Below are 16,770 nucleotides of genomic sequence, written 5' to 3' on the forward strand. Positions count from 1 at the left end.
ATGACCTTCAGAGTCAAAGGAGACTTTGCAGTTGATCAAAACATACTACCTTTTGCATTATCATAAAAATACCAATGATTCTATATAAGATGTGCTATGATTTGTTTTATGAAAGTATATAATATCCCATTCTGTTCTATATTATGAATATCCTTGTGTGAAAACGATGGTGATTCAGAGGTTTTCAAGAATAATCAAAGATTGTTAAGTTAAGAAGAATACTTTTGTTGAAGAATCCTGACAACCTTTGACCTGGTTGCCTTGGAGCCATTTTTGAGCGTCCCCAGCTGTTCTGTCCCACCACGGTTTCACGGCGGCCGTCCTTTCTACTCCTGCTTCCCCTGAGAGCCAAGCTTTCGTAGCGGCCCTCTTCACATTGATTCGCAGAGCTAGAACAATGGGAATATCTGATTTACTTTTTCACTGGTAGGAATTAAAGGCAGTGGAATTGGCTCCTCTTACTGGAAGCTATTCTAGGGGCCTCTTCTCCTGATGCACAGTTAGGCCATCCCATTTAGAGAAAACAGGTAGTGCTAGCTTAAATTGTAAAACAAAAGCAAACAGACATCCGGCATTTCTTCCTTATTTAGTAGTTGTGAGGTACTTTGTGAGGTAGCGAGAGACTGAAGAAAAGCTTCTATCTCAAGGCCATCTCAAGGCCATCAGACTGTTAAACAGCCAACATCACTAACATTGAGTGGCTGCTGCCAACATACTGACTCAACTCTAGCCACTTTAATAATAGAGAAATTGATGTAATAAATGTATCACTAGCCACTTTAAACAATGGATCTTATATGTTTACCTACCCTACATTACTCATCTCATACAGTGGGGAGAACAAGTAAACTTCAGACGGGCCTGGACATGCGCTGGCTTGAGCAGGGGGACCTTGCGTGCGCTGCAGGATTTTAATCCATGACGGCGTAGTGTGTTACTAATGGTTCTCTTTGAGACTGTGGTCCCAGCTCTCTTCAGGTCATTGACCAGGTCCTGCCGTGTAGTTCTGGGCTGATGCCTCACCTTCCTTATGATCATTGATGCCCCACGAGGTGAGATCTTGCATGGAGCCCCAGACCGAGGGTGATTGACCGTCATCTTGAACTTCTTCCATTTTCTAATAATTGCAGTTGTTGCCTTCTCACCAAGCTGCTTGCCTATTGTCCTGTGGCCCATCCCAGCCTTGTGCAGGTCTACAATTGTACACAGCTCTCTGGTCTTGGCTATTGTGGAGAGGTTGGAGTCTGTTTGATTCAGTGTGTGGACAGGTAACGAGTTCAAACAGGTGCAGTTAATACAGGTCATGAGTGGAGAACAGGAGGGCTTCTTAAAGAAAAACTAACAGGTCTGTGAGAGTCGGAATTCTTACTGGTTGGTAGGTGATCAAATACTTATGTCATGCAATTAAATGCAAATTAATTACTTAAAAATCATAGAATGTGATTTTCTGGATTTTTGAAGTGTACCTATGATAAAAATGACAGACCTCTACATGCTTTGTAAGTAGGAAAACCTGCAAAATCTGCAGTGTATCAAATACTTGTTCTCCCCACTGTATGTTAGCACTTGTTGTGAACAAAAATATAGTTTAAAAGTCATCATGTATTAACCTATTGCAACTAGAGCAGGCCAACCCTGCTGGGTGTGTAGGCCTCTGTTCCAGCCCAGCATTCAATTTATCAAACCTTAGATTAACCTTTTTTTGTTCACCTGAAATGATGCTTTAATAATAATGGCCTACTTGTTACTAAGATTTCTAACCTTTTCATATGAGTTATCTTACTTGTACACTTTGAAGGGTTGCTTCTTTGAAGTGAAGTGTTTAAACGTGTTTTAATTGTTAACTTAAAACTCTTATTCAGGATGAACTAGTGTCAATGTTGATTAATCACAGCTCACAATCCTACAATAAAGAGGGGAATTTAATCTGTTTTAATAAAAAAGGGGAAGGGAATCTGTCTCAATAAAGAGGGGAAAGGAATCTGTCACTAATTTGTTTGTGTTGTATTCTCAAATGAACATGACCTTTTTGTTCAGTCATAAGCTCTCCAATTAGTTTTATTTGATTATATTTTTTTTTTTAGGATTATAGCCATGTGATCCCATTTCGCGGATGATAATGGCAGGTAACGCCAATGCAGCCATAGGCCTACACATAGCAGTGGTTCCCAACTCCAGTCCTTGAGTACCTCCAACAGCACACATTTTTGTTGCAGCCCCAGACAAGCATGCCTGATTCAACTCATTGAGGTCATGATGATTAGTTGACAAGTTGAATCAGGTGTGCTTGTCCGGGGCTACAATAAAACTGTCTACTGTTAGGGGTACTCGAGGATCGGAGTTGGGAACCACTGGCCTACAGTATGACGACATTAGCCTTATGGGCATTTGCAATGCCCCCCTTGACATTGTGTATCTGAATCAGAGAATGGCTTAAGTCACGCATTGTTTACATTTTGTTGACCTACAGTATGATATCGCATTGTGCTGTGGTGAAGTCCACCACGGTACAGATCTAGGATCAGCTTCTCTCAGGCCCTCCCCCAATCCCAACCTTAACTATTAGTGGGAAAATGCTAAATTGACCCAAGATCAGCGCCAAGGGGCAACTTCGCCCGGTCTACACCCACCACATTAGCTAGGTGAGCTTTATTTATCTTGGCCAGTGTGCAGCTAGGCAGGTCCACACGGTATGCAGGACAGGCAAGCTACCTACACACACAACAAACCTAATAAAAACTACAAGTACCATGCATATATCACCTCTACTGAAAGTGTGGGTTTATGGCATAAGAAATTCCCTAATCCTGACATCAGGAAAAGTTTATTCCAACTCCTTTTCCAGTTCAAAGCTGTCCAGTGGTGATTGCACGCAAGTCTGGTAAGTTATCTAATTTTTATTATAAACTGTGTGGTTCGAGCAATGAATGGTGATTGGCTGACAGCCGTGGTATATTAGACCGTATACCATGGGTATGACTGCTCTAATTACCTTGGTAACCAGTTTATAATAGCAATAAGGCACCAAAGGGGGTTTGTGGTATATGGCCAATAGACCACGGCTAAATCCAGGCACTCCACGTTGCGTCGTGCTTAAGAACAGCCCTTATCCGTGGTATTTTGGCCAAATGCCACACACGCTCGGCCCTTGCCGCTTAATTATGCAGGCTTATGAATGTAATGTATAAATAAAAGTTATTTTTCACCAAGAAATGCACCACACCCCAAACAGCTGTTTTCCCTGTTAATAGGCTATTACTCAGTTTAAATTAGGTTACCATGTCTGGGAAAAGAGGGTGCATTTTCCTGTATTTCTTTTGTAGCCCTACCAGCAGCACTGACTTGTTCTAGGCCTAATACATTCTGACATGTCAGACATAAGTATGATTTTATCAGATTATTAACGTCCTCCTGATGAGCAAGGCACTTAACCCTAATTTGCTCCAGGGGCGTCAGACTACTATAGCTAACCCTGTAAACAACACATTTCACTGCACCTATCCGGTGTGTGACAATAAAACATTTTTAATTGATTTTATTTTATTATTATTGATAATTAAATATACTTTTCAATTGTAATTGAAATGTTGGTGAAATTCTTGCTTTTTGCTGTAACGAAATGGCCCTAGAATTGTGTCCTGGTGTCCTTCTCATCCCATTTACAGGAAACTTGCCCTTCCTGGCTCCATTACTCCATTGGAGGTATTGAATCTTCCTTTTGATTAGCTGATAAATAAAAACAATTCATCCTTTTGGAAACCTTAAACACTCAACTTAATTATCATCCAAAAATAATACAAAATATACATGTACTGTAAACTGTAGTTATTGTTATTTCCTTTTTTTGATTTTATACTGAACAAAAAAATAAACGCAACATACAACAATTTTATTGATTTTACTGAGTTACAGTTAATATGAGGAAATCAGTCAATTGAAATGAATTCAGGTTCAGGTCTGCGGTTGTGAGGCCGGTTGGACGTACTGCCAAATTTTCTAAAACGACGTCGGAGGCGGCTTATGGTAGAGAAAGGAACATTAAATAATCTGGCAAAAGCACTGGTGGGTATTCCTGCAGTCAGTATGCCAATTGCATGCTCCCTCAAAATTTGGGACATCTGTGGCATTGGGTTGTGTGCCAAAACTGCGAGAAACACTCACTAACAGGGATGTAAAAAAATTGTGCACAGAATTTGAGAGAAATAAGCTTTTTGTGCACATGGAAAATATCTGGGATATTTTATTTCAACTCAAGAAACATACCAAGATGGCGTAGCAGTGAAGACGTGTGTTTGTCCTCTCGTGTACTTTTGTATTTTTTGTATTTTTTTTGTATATATTTCAATTTATTTTCAATCTCTTTTCGATTTTTAATTTGATTATACCTTCCGGTAACCTGCCTCACCCAATGTGATATGGAATCGCTATTATTTTCAATTTTAGAACACATTCACAGCCAGAAGAGGACTGGCCACCCCACATATGCTCTCTCTAATTCTCTTTTTCTTTCTCTCTCTCGGAGGACCTGAGCCCTAGGACCATGCCCCAGGACTACCTGACATGTTGACTCCTTGCTGTCCCCAGTCCACCTGACCGTGCTGCTGCTCCAGTTTCAACTGTTCTGCCTTATTATTATTCGACCATGCTGGTCATTTATGAACATTTTAACATCTTGGCCATGTTCTGTTATAATCTCCACCGGCACAGCCAGAAGAGGACTGGCCACCCCACATAGCCTGGTTCCTCTCTAGGTTTCTTCCTAGGTTTTGGCCTTTCTAGGGAGTTTTTCCTAGCCACCGTGCTTCTACACCTGCATTGCTTGCTGTTTGGGGTTTTAGGCTGGGTTTCTGTACAGCACTTTGAGATATCAGCTGATGTACGAAGGGCTATATAAATACATTTGATTTGATTTTGATTTGATTTTATTCAAGAACCTCCAGAAGCTAACCAGCTAATTAGCTACAAGCTATTTAGTAATTGTTAGCCACTGCTAGCGGCTTTTACCTTCTGCACAGATACCAGCCCTGTTTTTAGCCTGGATAATACTCGCTAGTCTACCAGTATCGGACTGTCTCTCCACTACAATGCCGGATTCCTGCCGTAATCCTTGGACCACTACTTCTGATCTTCACAGCTAGCTTGCAGATAGCTAGCTCACAGCTTGCAGCTAGCTAGCTCACTCACCGTGGCACCCAGTACCGAAGCTATCCCTGAGGCCCACCTCCCGGCCTACTCAGCTGTTCACCTGAACCCCACTCATACAAGGCTAGAGCCCAGTACTCCACCGGATCCTTGCTGTAAACTCTGGACCTTGGCACCGGATCACCGCTGCTACCAAATGGATATAGTGGCTAACGCCACTGCCACGAAGCTAGCACCAGTTAGCCGTGAGCCAGGCACATCTCCCGGCTAGCAAACTAAATTCCACAATACCTCTTTCGCCATCTGGCTTGGATTCTCTGTTGACACGGCGCCCCGCCGCACCACCACGACTGGTCTGCCGACGAATACTCCATCCGCTGTGCCTTCATCCGGCCTCCATCGGAGCAGATGCTCCTACTAGCCCAGGGCTACTAACTTTAAACGCTGTGTCGCTAGCGTAGTGGCGGCTTTCCTGTTCCATCTACTGCTGCCCCCTGGACACTATGATCACTTGGCTACATAGCTGATGCCTGCTGGACTGTCCATTAATCACGGTACTTCATTCTGTTTATTTATTTTATCTGTCGGCCCCAGCCGCGAACTCAGGCTCTGTGTGTAGTTAATCCGACCCACCCTGCCTAGTCATCGCCAATTTACCTACTGTTGTTGTGCTAGCTGATTAGCTGCTGTTGTCTCACCTGTTGTTTTAGCTAGCTCTCCCAAATCAACACCTGCGATTACTTTATGCCTCACTGTATGTCTCTCTCAAATGTCAATATGCCTTGTATACTGTTGTTCAGGTTAGTTATCATTGTTTTAGTTTACAATGGAGCACCTAGTTCCACTCTTCATACCTCTGATACCTCCTTTGTCCCACCTCCCACACATGCGGTGACCTCACCCATTACAACCAGCATGTCCAGAGATACAACCTCTCTTATCATCACCCAGTGCCTGAGCTTACCTCCGCTGTACCTGCACCCCACCATACCCCTGTCTGCGCATTATGCCCTGAATATATTCTACCACGCCTAGAAATCTGCTCCTTTTATTCTTTGTCCTCAACGCTCTAGGCGACCAGTTTTGATAGCCTTTAGCCGCACCCTCATCCTACTCCTCCTCTGTTCCGCGGGTGATGTGGATGTAAACCCAGGCCATGTCCCCAGGCACCCTCATTTGTTGACTTCTGTGATCGAAAAAAGCCTTGGTTTAATGCATGTCAACATCAGAAGCCTCCTCCCTAAGTTTGTTTTACTGACTGCTTTAGCACACTCTGCCAACCCTGATGTCCTTGCTGTGTCTGAATCCTGGCTTAGGAAGGCCACCCAAAATTCTGAAATGTCCATACCCAACAATAACATTTTCCGTCAAGATAGGACTGCCAAAGGGGGAGGAGTTGCAGTCTACTGCAGAGATAGCCTGCAAAGTAATGTCATACCCAAACAATTCGAACTTCTAATTTAAAAAATGACTCTCTCCAGAAATAAGTCTCTCACTGTTGCCGCCCCCCCCCCCCCCCAGCTCCCAGCTGTGCCCTGGATACCATTTGTGAATTGATCGCCCCCCATCTAGCTTCAGAGTTTGTTCTGTTAGGTGACCTAAACTGGGATATGCTTAACACCCCGGCAGTCCTACAATCTAAGATAGATGCCCTCAATCTCACACAAATCATCAAGGAACCCACCAGGTACAACCCTAAATCTGTAAACATGGGCACCCTCATAGATATTATCCTGACCAACTGGCCCTCCAAATACTACTCCGCTGTCTTCAATCAGGATCTCAGCGATCACTGCCTCATTGCCTGTATCCGCTACGGGTCCGCAGTCAAACGACCACCCCTAATCACTGTCAAACACTTCTGCGAGCAGGCCTTTCAAATCGACCTGGCCCGGGTATCCTGGAAGGATATTGACCTCATCCCGTCAGTTGAGGATGCCTGGTCATTCTTTAAAAGTAACTTCCTCACCATCTTAGATAAGCATGCTCTGTTCAAAAAATGCAGAACTAAGAACAGATATAGCCCCTGGTTCACTCCAGACCTGACTGCCCTCAACCAGCACAAAAACATCCTGTGGCGGACTGCAATAGCATCGAACAGTCCCCGCGATATGCAACTGTTCAGGGAAGTCAGGAACCGATACACGCAGTCAGTCAGGAAAGCAAAGGCCAGCTTTTTGAAGCAGAAATCTGCATCATGTAGCTCTAACTCCAAAAAGTTGGGAACACTGTAAAGTCCATGGAGAACAAGAGCACCACCTCCCAGCTGCCCACTGCACTGAGGCTAGGTAACGCGGTCACCACCAATAAATCCATGATAATCGAAAACTTCAACAAGCATTTCTCAACGGCTGGCCATGCCTTCCTCCTGGCTACTCCAACCTTGGCCAACAGCCCCCCCCCCCCAGCTAGGACTGGAAAGCTGCCGTGGTCATCCCCCTCTTCAAAGGGGGAGACACCCTGGACGCAAACTGTTACAGACCTATATCCATCCTGCCCATCTAAGGTCTTCGAAAGCCAAGTCAACAAACAGATCACTGACCATCTCGAATCCCACCGTACCTTATTTGCTGTGCAATCTGGTTTCCGAGCCAGTCACTGGTGCACCTCAGCCACGCTCAAGGTACTAAACGATAACCGCCATCGATAAAAGACAGTACTGTGCAGCCCTCTTCATTGACCTGGGCAAGGCTTTCGACTCTGTCAATCACCATATTCTTATCGGCAGACTCAGTAGCCTCGGTTTTTCTAATGACTGCCTTGCCTGGTTCACCAACTACTTTGCAGACAGAGTTCAGTGTGTCAAATCGGAGGGCATGTTGTCCGGTCCTCTGGCAGTCTCTATGGGGGTGCCACAGGGTTCAATTCTCAGGCCGACTCTTTTCTCTGTATACAGTGCCTTGCAAAAGTATTTGGCCCCCTTGAACTTTGCGACCTTTTGCCACATTTCAGGCTTCAAACATAAAGATATAAAACTGTATTTTTTTGTAAAGAATCAACAACAAGTGGGACACAATCATGAAGTGGAACGACATTTATTGGATATTTCAAACTTTTTTACCAAATCCAAAACTGAAAAATTGGGCGTGCAAAATTATTCAGCCCCCTTAAGTTAATACTTTGTAGCGCCACCTTTTGCTGCGATTACAGCTGTAAGTCACTTGGGGTATGTCTCTATCAGTTTTGCACATCGAGAGACTGACATTTTTTCCCATTCCTCCTTGCAAAACAGCTCGAGCTCAGTGAGGTTGGATGGAGAGCATTTGTGAACAGCAGTTTTCAGTTCTTTCCACAGATTCTCGATTGGATTCAGGTCTGGACTTTGACTTGGCCATTCTAACACCTGGATATGTTTATTTTTGAACAATTCCATTGTAGATTTTGCTTTATGTTTTGGATCATTGTCTTGTTGGAAGACAAATCTCCGTCCCAGTCTCAGGTCTTTTGCAGACTCCATCAGGTTTTCTTCCAGAATGGTCCTGTATTTGGCTCCATCCATCTTCCCATCAATTTTAACCATCTTCCCTGTCCCTGCTGAAGAAAAGCAGGCCCAAACCGTGATGCTACCACCACCATGTATGACAGTGGGGATGGTGTGTTCAGCTGTGTTGCTTTTACGCCAAACATAACGTTTTGCATTGTTGCCAAAAAGTTCAATTTTGGTTTAATCTGACCAGAGCACCTTCTTCCACATGTTTGGTGTGTCTCCCAGGTGGCTTGTGGCAAACTTAAAACGACACTTTTTATGGATATCTTTAAGAAATGTCTTTTTTCTTGCCACTCTTCCATAAAGGCCAGATTTGTGCAATATACGACAGATTGTTGTCCTATGGACAGAGTCTCCCACCTCAGCTGTAGATCTCTGCAGTTCATCCAGAGTGATCATGGGCCTCTTGGCTGCATCTCTGATCAGTCTTCTCCTTGTATGAGCTGAAAGTTTAGAGGGACGGCCAGGTCTTGGTAGATTTGCAGTGGTCTGATACTCCTTCCATTTCAATATTATCGCTTGCACAGTGCTCCTTGGGATGTTTAAAGCTTGGGAAATCTTTTTGTATCCAAATCCGGCTTTAAACTTCTTCACAGCAGTATCTCGGACCTGCCTGGTGTGTTCCTTGTTTTTCATGATGCTCTCTGCGCTTTTAACGGACCTCTGAGACTATCACAGTGCAGGTGCATTTATACGGAGACTTGATTACACACAGGTGGATTGTATTTATCATCATTAGTCATTTAGGTCAACATTGGATCATTCAGAGACCCTCACTGAACTTCTGGAGAGAGTTTGCTGCACTGAAAGTAAAGGGGCTGAATAATTTTGCACGCCCAATTTTTCAGTTTTTGATTTGTTAAAAATGTTTGAAATATCCAATAAATGTCGTTCAACTTCATGATTGTGTCCCACTTGTTGTTGATTCTTCACAAAATATACAGTTTTATATCTTTATGTTTGAAGCCTGAAATGTGGCAAAAGGTCGCAACGTTCAAGGGGGCCAAATACTTTCGCAAGGCACTGTATATCAATGATGTTGCTCTTGCTGCGGGCGATTCCCTGATCCACCTCTACGCAGACGACATCATTCTGTATACTTCTGGCCCTTCCTTGGACACTGTGCTATCTAACCTCCAAACAAGCTTCAATACCATACAACACTCCTTCCGTGGCCTCCAACTGATCATAAACGCTAGTAAAACCAAATGCATGCTTTTCAACCGTTTGCTGCCTGCACCCGCACGCCCGACTAGCATCACCACCCTGGATGGTTCCGACCTAGAATATGTGGACATTTATAAGTATCTAGGTGTCTGGCTAGACTGTAAAGTCTCCTTACAGACACATATCAAACATCTCCAATCCAAAATCAAATCTAGAATCGGCTTTCTATTTCGCAGCAATGCCTCCTTCACTCACACTGCCAAACTTACCCTAGTAAAACTGACTATCCTACCGATCCTCGACTTCGGCGATGTCATCTACAAAATAGTTTCCAATACTCTACTCAGCAAACTGGATGCAGTTTATCACAGTGCCATCCATTTTGTTACTAAAGCACCTTATACCACCCACCACTGCGACCTGTATGCTCTAGTCGACTGGCCCTCGCTACATATTTGTCGCCTGACCCACTGGCTCCAGGTCATCTACAAGTCCATGCTAGGTAAAGCTCCGCCTTGTCTCAGTTCACTAATCACAATGGCAACACCCACCGGTAGCACGCGCTCCAGCAGGTGTATCTCACTGATTTTGCTGCCTTTCCTTCCAGTTCTCTGCTGCCTGTGACTGGGACGAATTGCAAAAATCGTTGAAGTTGGTGACTTTTATCTCCCTCACCAACTTTAAACATCTGCTATCTGAGCAGCTAACCGATCGCTGCAGCTGTACATAGTCCATCGGTAAATAGCCCACCCTATTTACCTACCTCACCCCCATACTGTTTTTATTTATTTACTTTTCTGCTCTTTTGCACACCAGTATCTCTACCTGCACATGTTCATCTGATCATTTATCACTCCAGTGTTAATCTGCTAAATTGTAATTATTCGCCTACCTCATCATGCCTTTTGCACACAATGTATATAGACTCTTTTTATTTTTTTAATACTGTGTTATTGACTTGTTTACTCCATGTGTAACTCTGTGTTGTTGTCTGTTCACACTGCTATGCTTTATCTTGGCCAGGTTGTAGTTGTAAATGAGAACTTGTTCTCAACTAGCCTACCTGGTTAAATAATGGTGAAATAAAAATACATAAAATAAAAATGGGACCAACATGTTTGTTCAGTGAACAATACAAAACATACACATACAAAAGACAACATACTAAAAAACATCAACAACATCACTCCTGCTCAGACCCACCTACTCTCACCCTTATCTCCATGCCTGCACCACTCTCCGCTATGTCTTCAAATTGCATCATTTTATTCCTCTCTGTCGCCTATGCTTTTTCCACATTTAGATAATGAAGTATATGATCTTTCCAGTCTTAACGATGGAGGATTGGTCGATTTACAGTTTTTAAGTATACGTTTTTTCAAGATAATTGCCGAGAAGAGTATCGTCCAACCTATCGGGTATCTCACTGCACCCTCATATGACGTCTTCGAATATGCAGACAGATGGATTAAAAGTGAATTTACATTGTAATACTCCTGACAGCCAAATTTCTAACTCTACCTAACTCCATAAATCCTCAGCTTAGTCTGTCTTTCAATCCAAGGCCCTCTTGTGGTTTTCAGTTATTTTGCAGAATGAATATTCTGTCATCCCTCAAAGCAACACCTCCAGACAATCAGGTAATTACAGCAGGTATGAGGCTAATATCTGCCAATATGTCACCAGGTGGCCTGAAAAAACAAGCCTATGTGGAGAGACACAGGAATGCTACAAATATATAGATAAATGACTTGATAGATGTACTGTGGGAGTCATCTTTGAGTTCCAGGATGAACTGTTTGTATTTAGTGCTCATTCTGTTGTTGACAGATGTGACCCTGTGCTAACAAGGCTCCGGAGCCAATATCCTCCCTTCCATCTGGTCAGGACAGCCTCAAACAGCCAATTGAGCAGCTCAGTCTGGACAGAGCTATGAACATAACAAAGACAGTCTGTGATTGGACATTCTCTCTTCATCAGCCAAAAACTGCTTAGTTAGGTCCTAAGATTCCCTCAGTCTCTGGCTGGGGAACAGGATCCATTTCATAAAGGGATCAGAGGCACCATCTTGGCCTGACTTCAATGAGGTGTGCCTCCATCCGTTGGAGATGGAGATGTCGAACCTCAGGCACCTTAGTCAAGCTCTGTTGTCCTGCTTGATATGGATGGTGGTGTCCGGCCTCCTCGGGCCAGAGTTTAACTGACATATGTGATTGACCACAACCTGTTATACTGTGCTTGTGTCCATGAGCTGGTGGCCTGTGGTGTTATCAAACCCAGAGAGTGTACCTGTAGGAACCACCTGTTCTCTGTGCTGCACCGGGCAGTCAGCTCCAGTTTAGATGGCACTAATGGCCAATGGCGCAGACTCAAGATGGCGCTGACAGAGAGGGCTGTCTCGCTTCTAGTCCTTAGGAAACTTTGCAGTATTTTGTTTTTTATGTATTATATATTATGTATTAATCTTAAGTGTTATTACAAGCATTTCGCTACGCTACAAGCATTTCGCTACACTCGCAATAACATTTGCTGACCATGTGTATGTGACCAATAACATTTGATTTGATAGTGCAAATAAGACTCTTGACCGTCTGGTACACGTGCCCGCTCAACGTGGCCCTCCTGCTGAAAAACGCAGAGGTGTGGCATCTCACACGGATCAAGTGCAAATCTGTAGGAGACAAGCCAGCCTTCTAGGACTCTTTCACAGTACAGCATCTGCAGAGGCTGACTGTGTCATACACCTTGTGGCTGTCTGGCCAGACACATGACATCATACTGGGGAGGGAAGTGGGTGCACCTTACTACAAAGAGGCCAGGCTAGGGATCATCCACAGCTCAGTGCTGCTGGGAGAATCCAATGTGAAGGCCTTTACCATTCAAACCAATTTAGACAGCAATGGGTCCTCCCTTTCCCAGATCTCTAAAGTCAAGCTACCAGAGACTTCCTGTATATTTGTAACTTTTATATACTAATGCAGATTCCTTTTTTCTTTGCTAACATTGCCAATGTACCTAACATTGCACACGGTTGCAGACATAGGTAGTGGCAATCTTCATAATCACTGTTGACCAAACAGAATGTTTCATCTTTTGGTCATTTCAATATGATAAGGTCACATTTCAATCATTGCAGATGGTGTATTTTCACAATTTCCATCTAGGAGTGGGTTTGATTTGCACAGCACAATGTCTCACATGGTGCTATTACTTCTTGTTATTTTCACAGTAAGGAAATCAGACAGGAAAACAGCCAAGTGGAAGAAACAGTGGGAAGGCTGGACACAGGGATTGAACCCTGTTGTTACCACTACACCACTGCTCTGCACAGATAGTGCCATTACTTTAAAGACAGTATGTTCTGCCGTTATTCCTCTAAACATCAACAGACTTGAAGACAGGAGAACTGAGTTGTCCAACACTGGCTCACTGCCATACATGGACCCTGCTTTCCACTGGTGACAAAAGTCCTGTTCCCCCAAAGGAAGACATGTATGCAGCCTGCTCCTGTCTCTTTCTGCTTGACTCTTCATCTTTCTGCTTGACACTTCATCTTTCTGCCGGCATCTCTGTTCGGCGAGTTAAGTTTTTCTACCAGTCAAAAACGTGTGCCTGCTGAGTGCAATACCCATAAATTAAGCAATAGAAATCAGGCCATTATGACAAGGAACACATCCTGATTGTTTACGGCTTCATGACAGGGAACACATCCTGATTGTATACGGCTTTATGACAGGGAACACATCCTGATTGTATACGGCTTTATGACAGGGAACACATCCTGATTGTATAAGGCTTTATGACAGGGAACACATCCTGATTGTATACGGCTTTATGACAGGGAACACATCCTGATTGTATACGGCTTTATGACAGGGAACACATCCTGATTGTATAAGGCTTTATGACAGGGAACACATCCTGATCGTTTATGGTTTTATAACAGGGAACACATCCTGATTGTATAAGGCTTTATGACAGGGAACACATCCTGATCGTTTACGGTTTTATAACAGGGAACACATCCTGATCGTTTATGGTTTTATAACAGGGAACACATCCTGATTGTTTACGGCTTCATGACAGGGAACACATCCTGATTGTATACGGCTTTATGACAGGGAACACATCCTGATTGTATACGGCTTTATAACAGGGAACACATCCTGATCGTTTATGGTTTTATAACAGGGAACACATCCTGATTGTATAAGGCTTTATGACAGGGAACACATCCTGATTGTATACGGCTTTATGACAGGGAACACATCCTGATTGTATACGGCTTTATAACAGGGAACACATCCTGATTGTATACGGCTTTATGACAGGGAACACATCCTGATCGTTTATGGTTTTATGACAGGGAACACATCCTGATTGTATACGGCTTTATAACAGGGAACACATCCTGATTGTATAAGGCTTTATGACAGGGAACACATCCTGATCGTTTACGGTTTTATAACAGGGAACACATCCTGATTGTGTTTGATGAATAACATTACATGCAGGGCTCCCATGTAAAATAGACCTTGGTCTCAATAGGACTACCTTCTTAAATAATACAAATGATGATACACTTCCTAAACATTCAATAGGATTGTGCTCCATCAATGTCTGAAAGAGAGTAAGGGGTTGCAAAGAATCACCACTTGGTGGCAGTGTAGACTTCTCTGAACTACGTGGCCAGCCGATACCTGATGGCAGACACTGTCTTAGTGTTAGGAACACAGGCAATCTGTTCCATCAGGGAGAGCAGAAGTCCCAGTACTCCTCTGCATGCCACTCTAGTCTCATCCATTTTGGTTCGCTCAACTGGGTTCAGTGACCACTTGATGTTTCTCCTTGTGGTCCTCTAAGTTATTTTACTGGAGAGTAACCATTCAAATAAGGGTTGTGTTTTTTCCACGTTTCAATTTCATGTGACACTTCATATTAAGTTTAGTTGCACAAACACCACATGGTTAAATTGGATTTCCTTTTTGGGGGGTGGATATTAGTAATGGCTTGTATTTGCACAGTTACTAAACTTTTATTACTGGTGACCTGCAAATCACTTATTCATGTATAATAGGGTCTTACTGTGTTATGGTGTCGATTACACCTGTAGATATATCATGGTATATCATGCTATAGCATGCTACAGTATATCATGGTATATCAATAATTTATGTAAAATTATAGGTTTTAAATCTATTTAGGCTATTTTTTTGTTCCAATCAAGTTATTATCAAGTTATTGTCAGTGTATTGTGTCCTTTCATATAGCATCTACGACCCACCAACATCTCCAACAGCAGGCCTTTCACATTGCATCTACAACCCACCAACATCTCCAACAGCAGGCCTTTCATATAGCATCTACAACCCACCAACATCTCCAACAGCAGGCCTTTCACATAGCATCTACAACCCACCAACATCTCCAACAGCAGGCCTTTCATATAGCATCTACAACCCACCAACATCTCCAACAGCAGGCCTTTCACATTGCATCTACAACCCACCAACATCTCCAACAGCAGGCCTTTCATATAGCATCTACAACCCACCAACATCTCCAACAGCAGGCCTTTCACATAGCATCTACAACCCACCAACATCTCCAACAGCAGGCCTTTCATATAGCATCTACAACCCACCAACATCTCCAACAGCAGGCCTTTCATATAGCATCTACAACCCACCAACATCTCCAACAGCAGGCCTTTCATATAGCATCTACAACCCACCAACATCTCCAACAGCAGGCCTTTCATATAGCATCTACAACCCACCAACATCTCCAACAGCAGGCCTTTCACATAGCATCTACAACCCACCAACATCTCCAACAGCAGGCCTTTCATATAGCATCTACAACCCACTAACATCTCCAACAGCAGGCCTTTCATATAGCATCTACAACCCACCAACATCTCCAACAGCAGGCCTTTCACATAGCATCTACAACCCACCAACATCTCCAACAGCAGTCCTTTGATCCTGACACGTCTTCATTAAAAGGTTTCTTCCACAAAGACATGGACATGTTGTGATATTAATGCCATTTCATAAATGTTTGTTGAGCTCTTTGCACAGCAGCATTCTTGTGTTGTTGCTATGGACGGGAATTGTTGAATATCATGTCACACATAACATTACATTGACCCTCCCTGCTGGGCTGTGAACTGATTCCATGGTCACTGTGACATTTACCGTGGCAACCAGGGGCTGGGAAATAGACCGAGGCAGAAACAATTCATCCTGTCAGGCTTTAACTGCCTGACTACGTCTCCTGCCCTGGCTGTCGCCTTTCTCTTTGAGAAAGTATTCTGGTGTCATTGAGACAGCACTCTTTTTAAAGGGCCTAGCTGTATGGTGACCTTAAGTTTCTTTTTATATGTATTCCCATGATGTTATTGACAAATCAACAAATATATGTGAACATATCAGAAATTGTGGCAAATGTGACCAAATATTTGATGTCATTGCCGTTATATATCAATAACAACAATTGTTGACAATGGTGTCTCCCCATTTTCTAACAGTACAAACCTGTACTGTCAAATGTTATTATTTTCCAGTGTGCAATTACTTATCCACAATTAATACAAAAAAAATATAGATGTCACACAATCACCTGCTCTGAAATATGAGCAAGTGTATGTTGAGGATCTAGATGTGGACATTATTGCATTATTAATGCAATGGGACAATATCCCGCAACCAACCAAAAACTTGTTCAGCGAGAACTTGAGGGCTTAAGAACATCCCTTTAGAAAGTACTTCTAGCCTTTACAAATCCATACTCTCTACTGTTTGTTGCCACAGCAATGAAACCAGGAAAGGGACTGGGTCCCAGTCTCTGTTTAACCAATGGCCAGTGCTCTTAATGTCCTGTTGGATATGGTAGCTGGGAGGCCCAGGAGCCCTGTGGCTGCTCTGCAGACTTGGGGTGCCCTAGGATGACACAATCCAACTTCCCTATCA

At 43.3% G+C, this 16,770-nt stretch overlaps 1 protein-coding gene across 1 annotated transcript; it reads left to right on the forward strand.

Annotated features, from left to right (window-relative positions):
- Positions 1–11,391: 11,391 nt before the first annotated feature.
- On the forward strand, positions 11,392–12,772 carry LOC118943834 (uncharacterized). The gene is made up of 3 exons (XM_090217979.1): positions 11,392–11,449; positions 12,366–12,469; positions 12,560–12,772. The coding sequence occupies exons 1-3, from the start codon at positions 11,392–11,394 to the stop codon at positions 12,770–12,772; spliced, it is 375 nt and encodes a 124-aa protein (XP_090074105.1).
- The last annotated feature ends 3,998 nt before the right edge of the window (positions 12,773–16,770 follow it).

Source organism: Oncorhynchus mykiss, chromosome 23, assembly GCF_057628025.1.
Source record: "Oncorhynchus mykiss isolate SJ-2025 chromosome 23, ASM5762802v1, whole genome shotgun sequence".
Lineage (NCBI taxonomy): Eukaryota > Metazoa > Chordata > Actinopteri > Salmoniformes > Salmonidae > Oncorhynchus > Oncorhynchus mykiss.

What these genes read in the sequence shown, in the direction of transcription:
- LOC118943834 (XM_090217979.1), top strand. Translation starts at nt 11,392, where the DNA reads ATGAATATTCTGTCATCCCTCAAAGCAACACCTCCAGACAATCAGGTA. An exon ending in CAATCAGGTAATTACAGCAG is followed by an intron (nt 11,450 to 12,365) that starts GTATGAGGCTAA and finishes TTGATTTGATAG; the next exon opens with TGCAAATAAGACTCTTGACC. An exon ending in CACGGATCAAGTGCAAATCT is followed by an intron (nt 12,470 to 12,559) that starts GTAGGAGACAAG and finishes CTGTCTGGCCAG; the next exon opens with ACACATGACATCATACTGGG.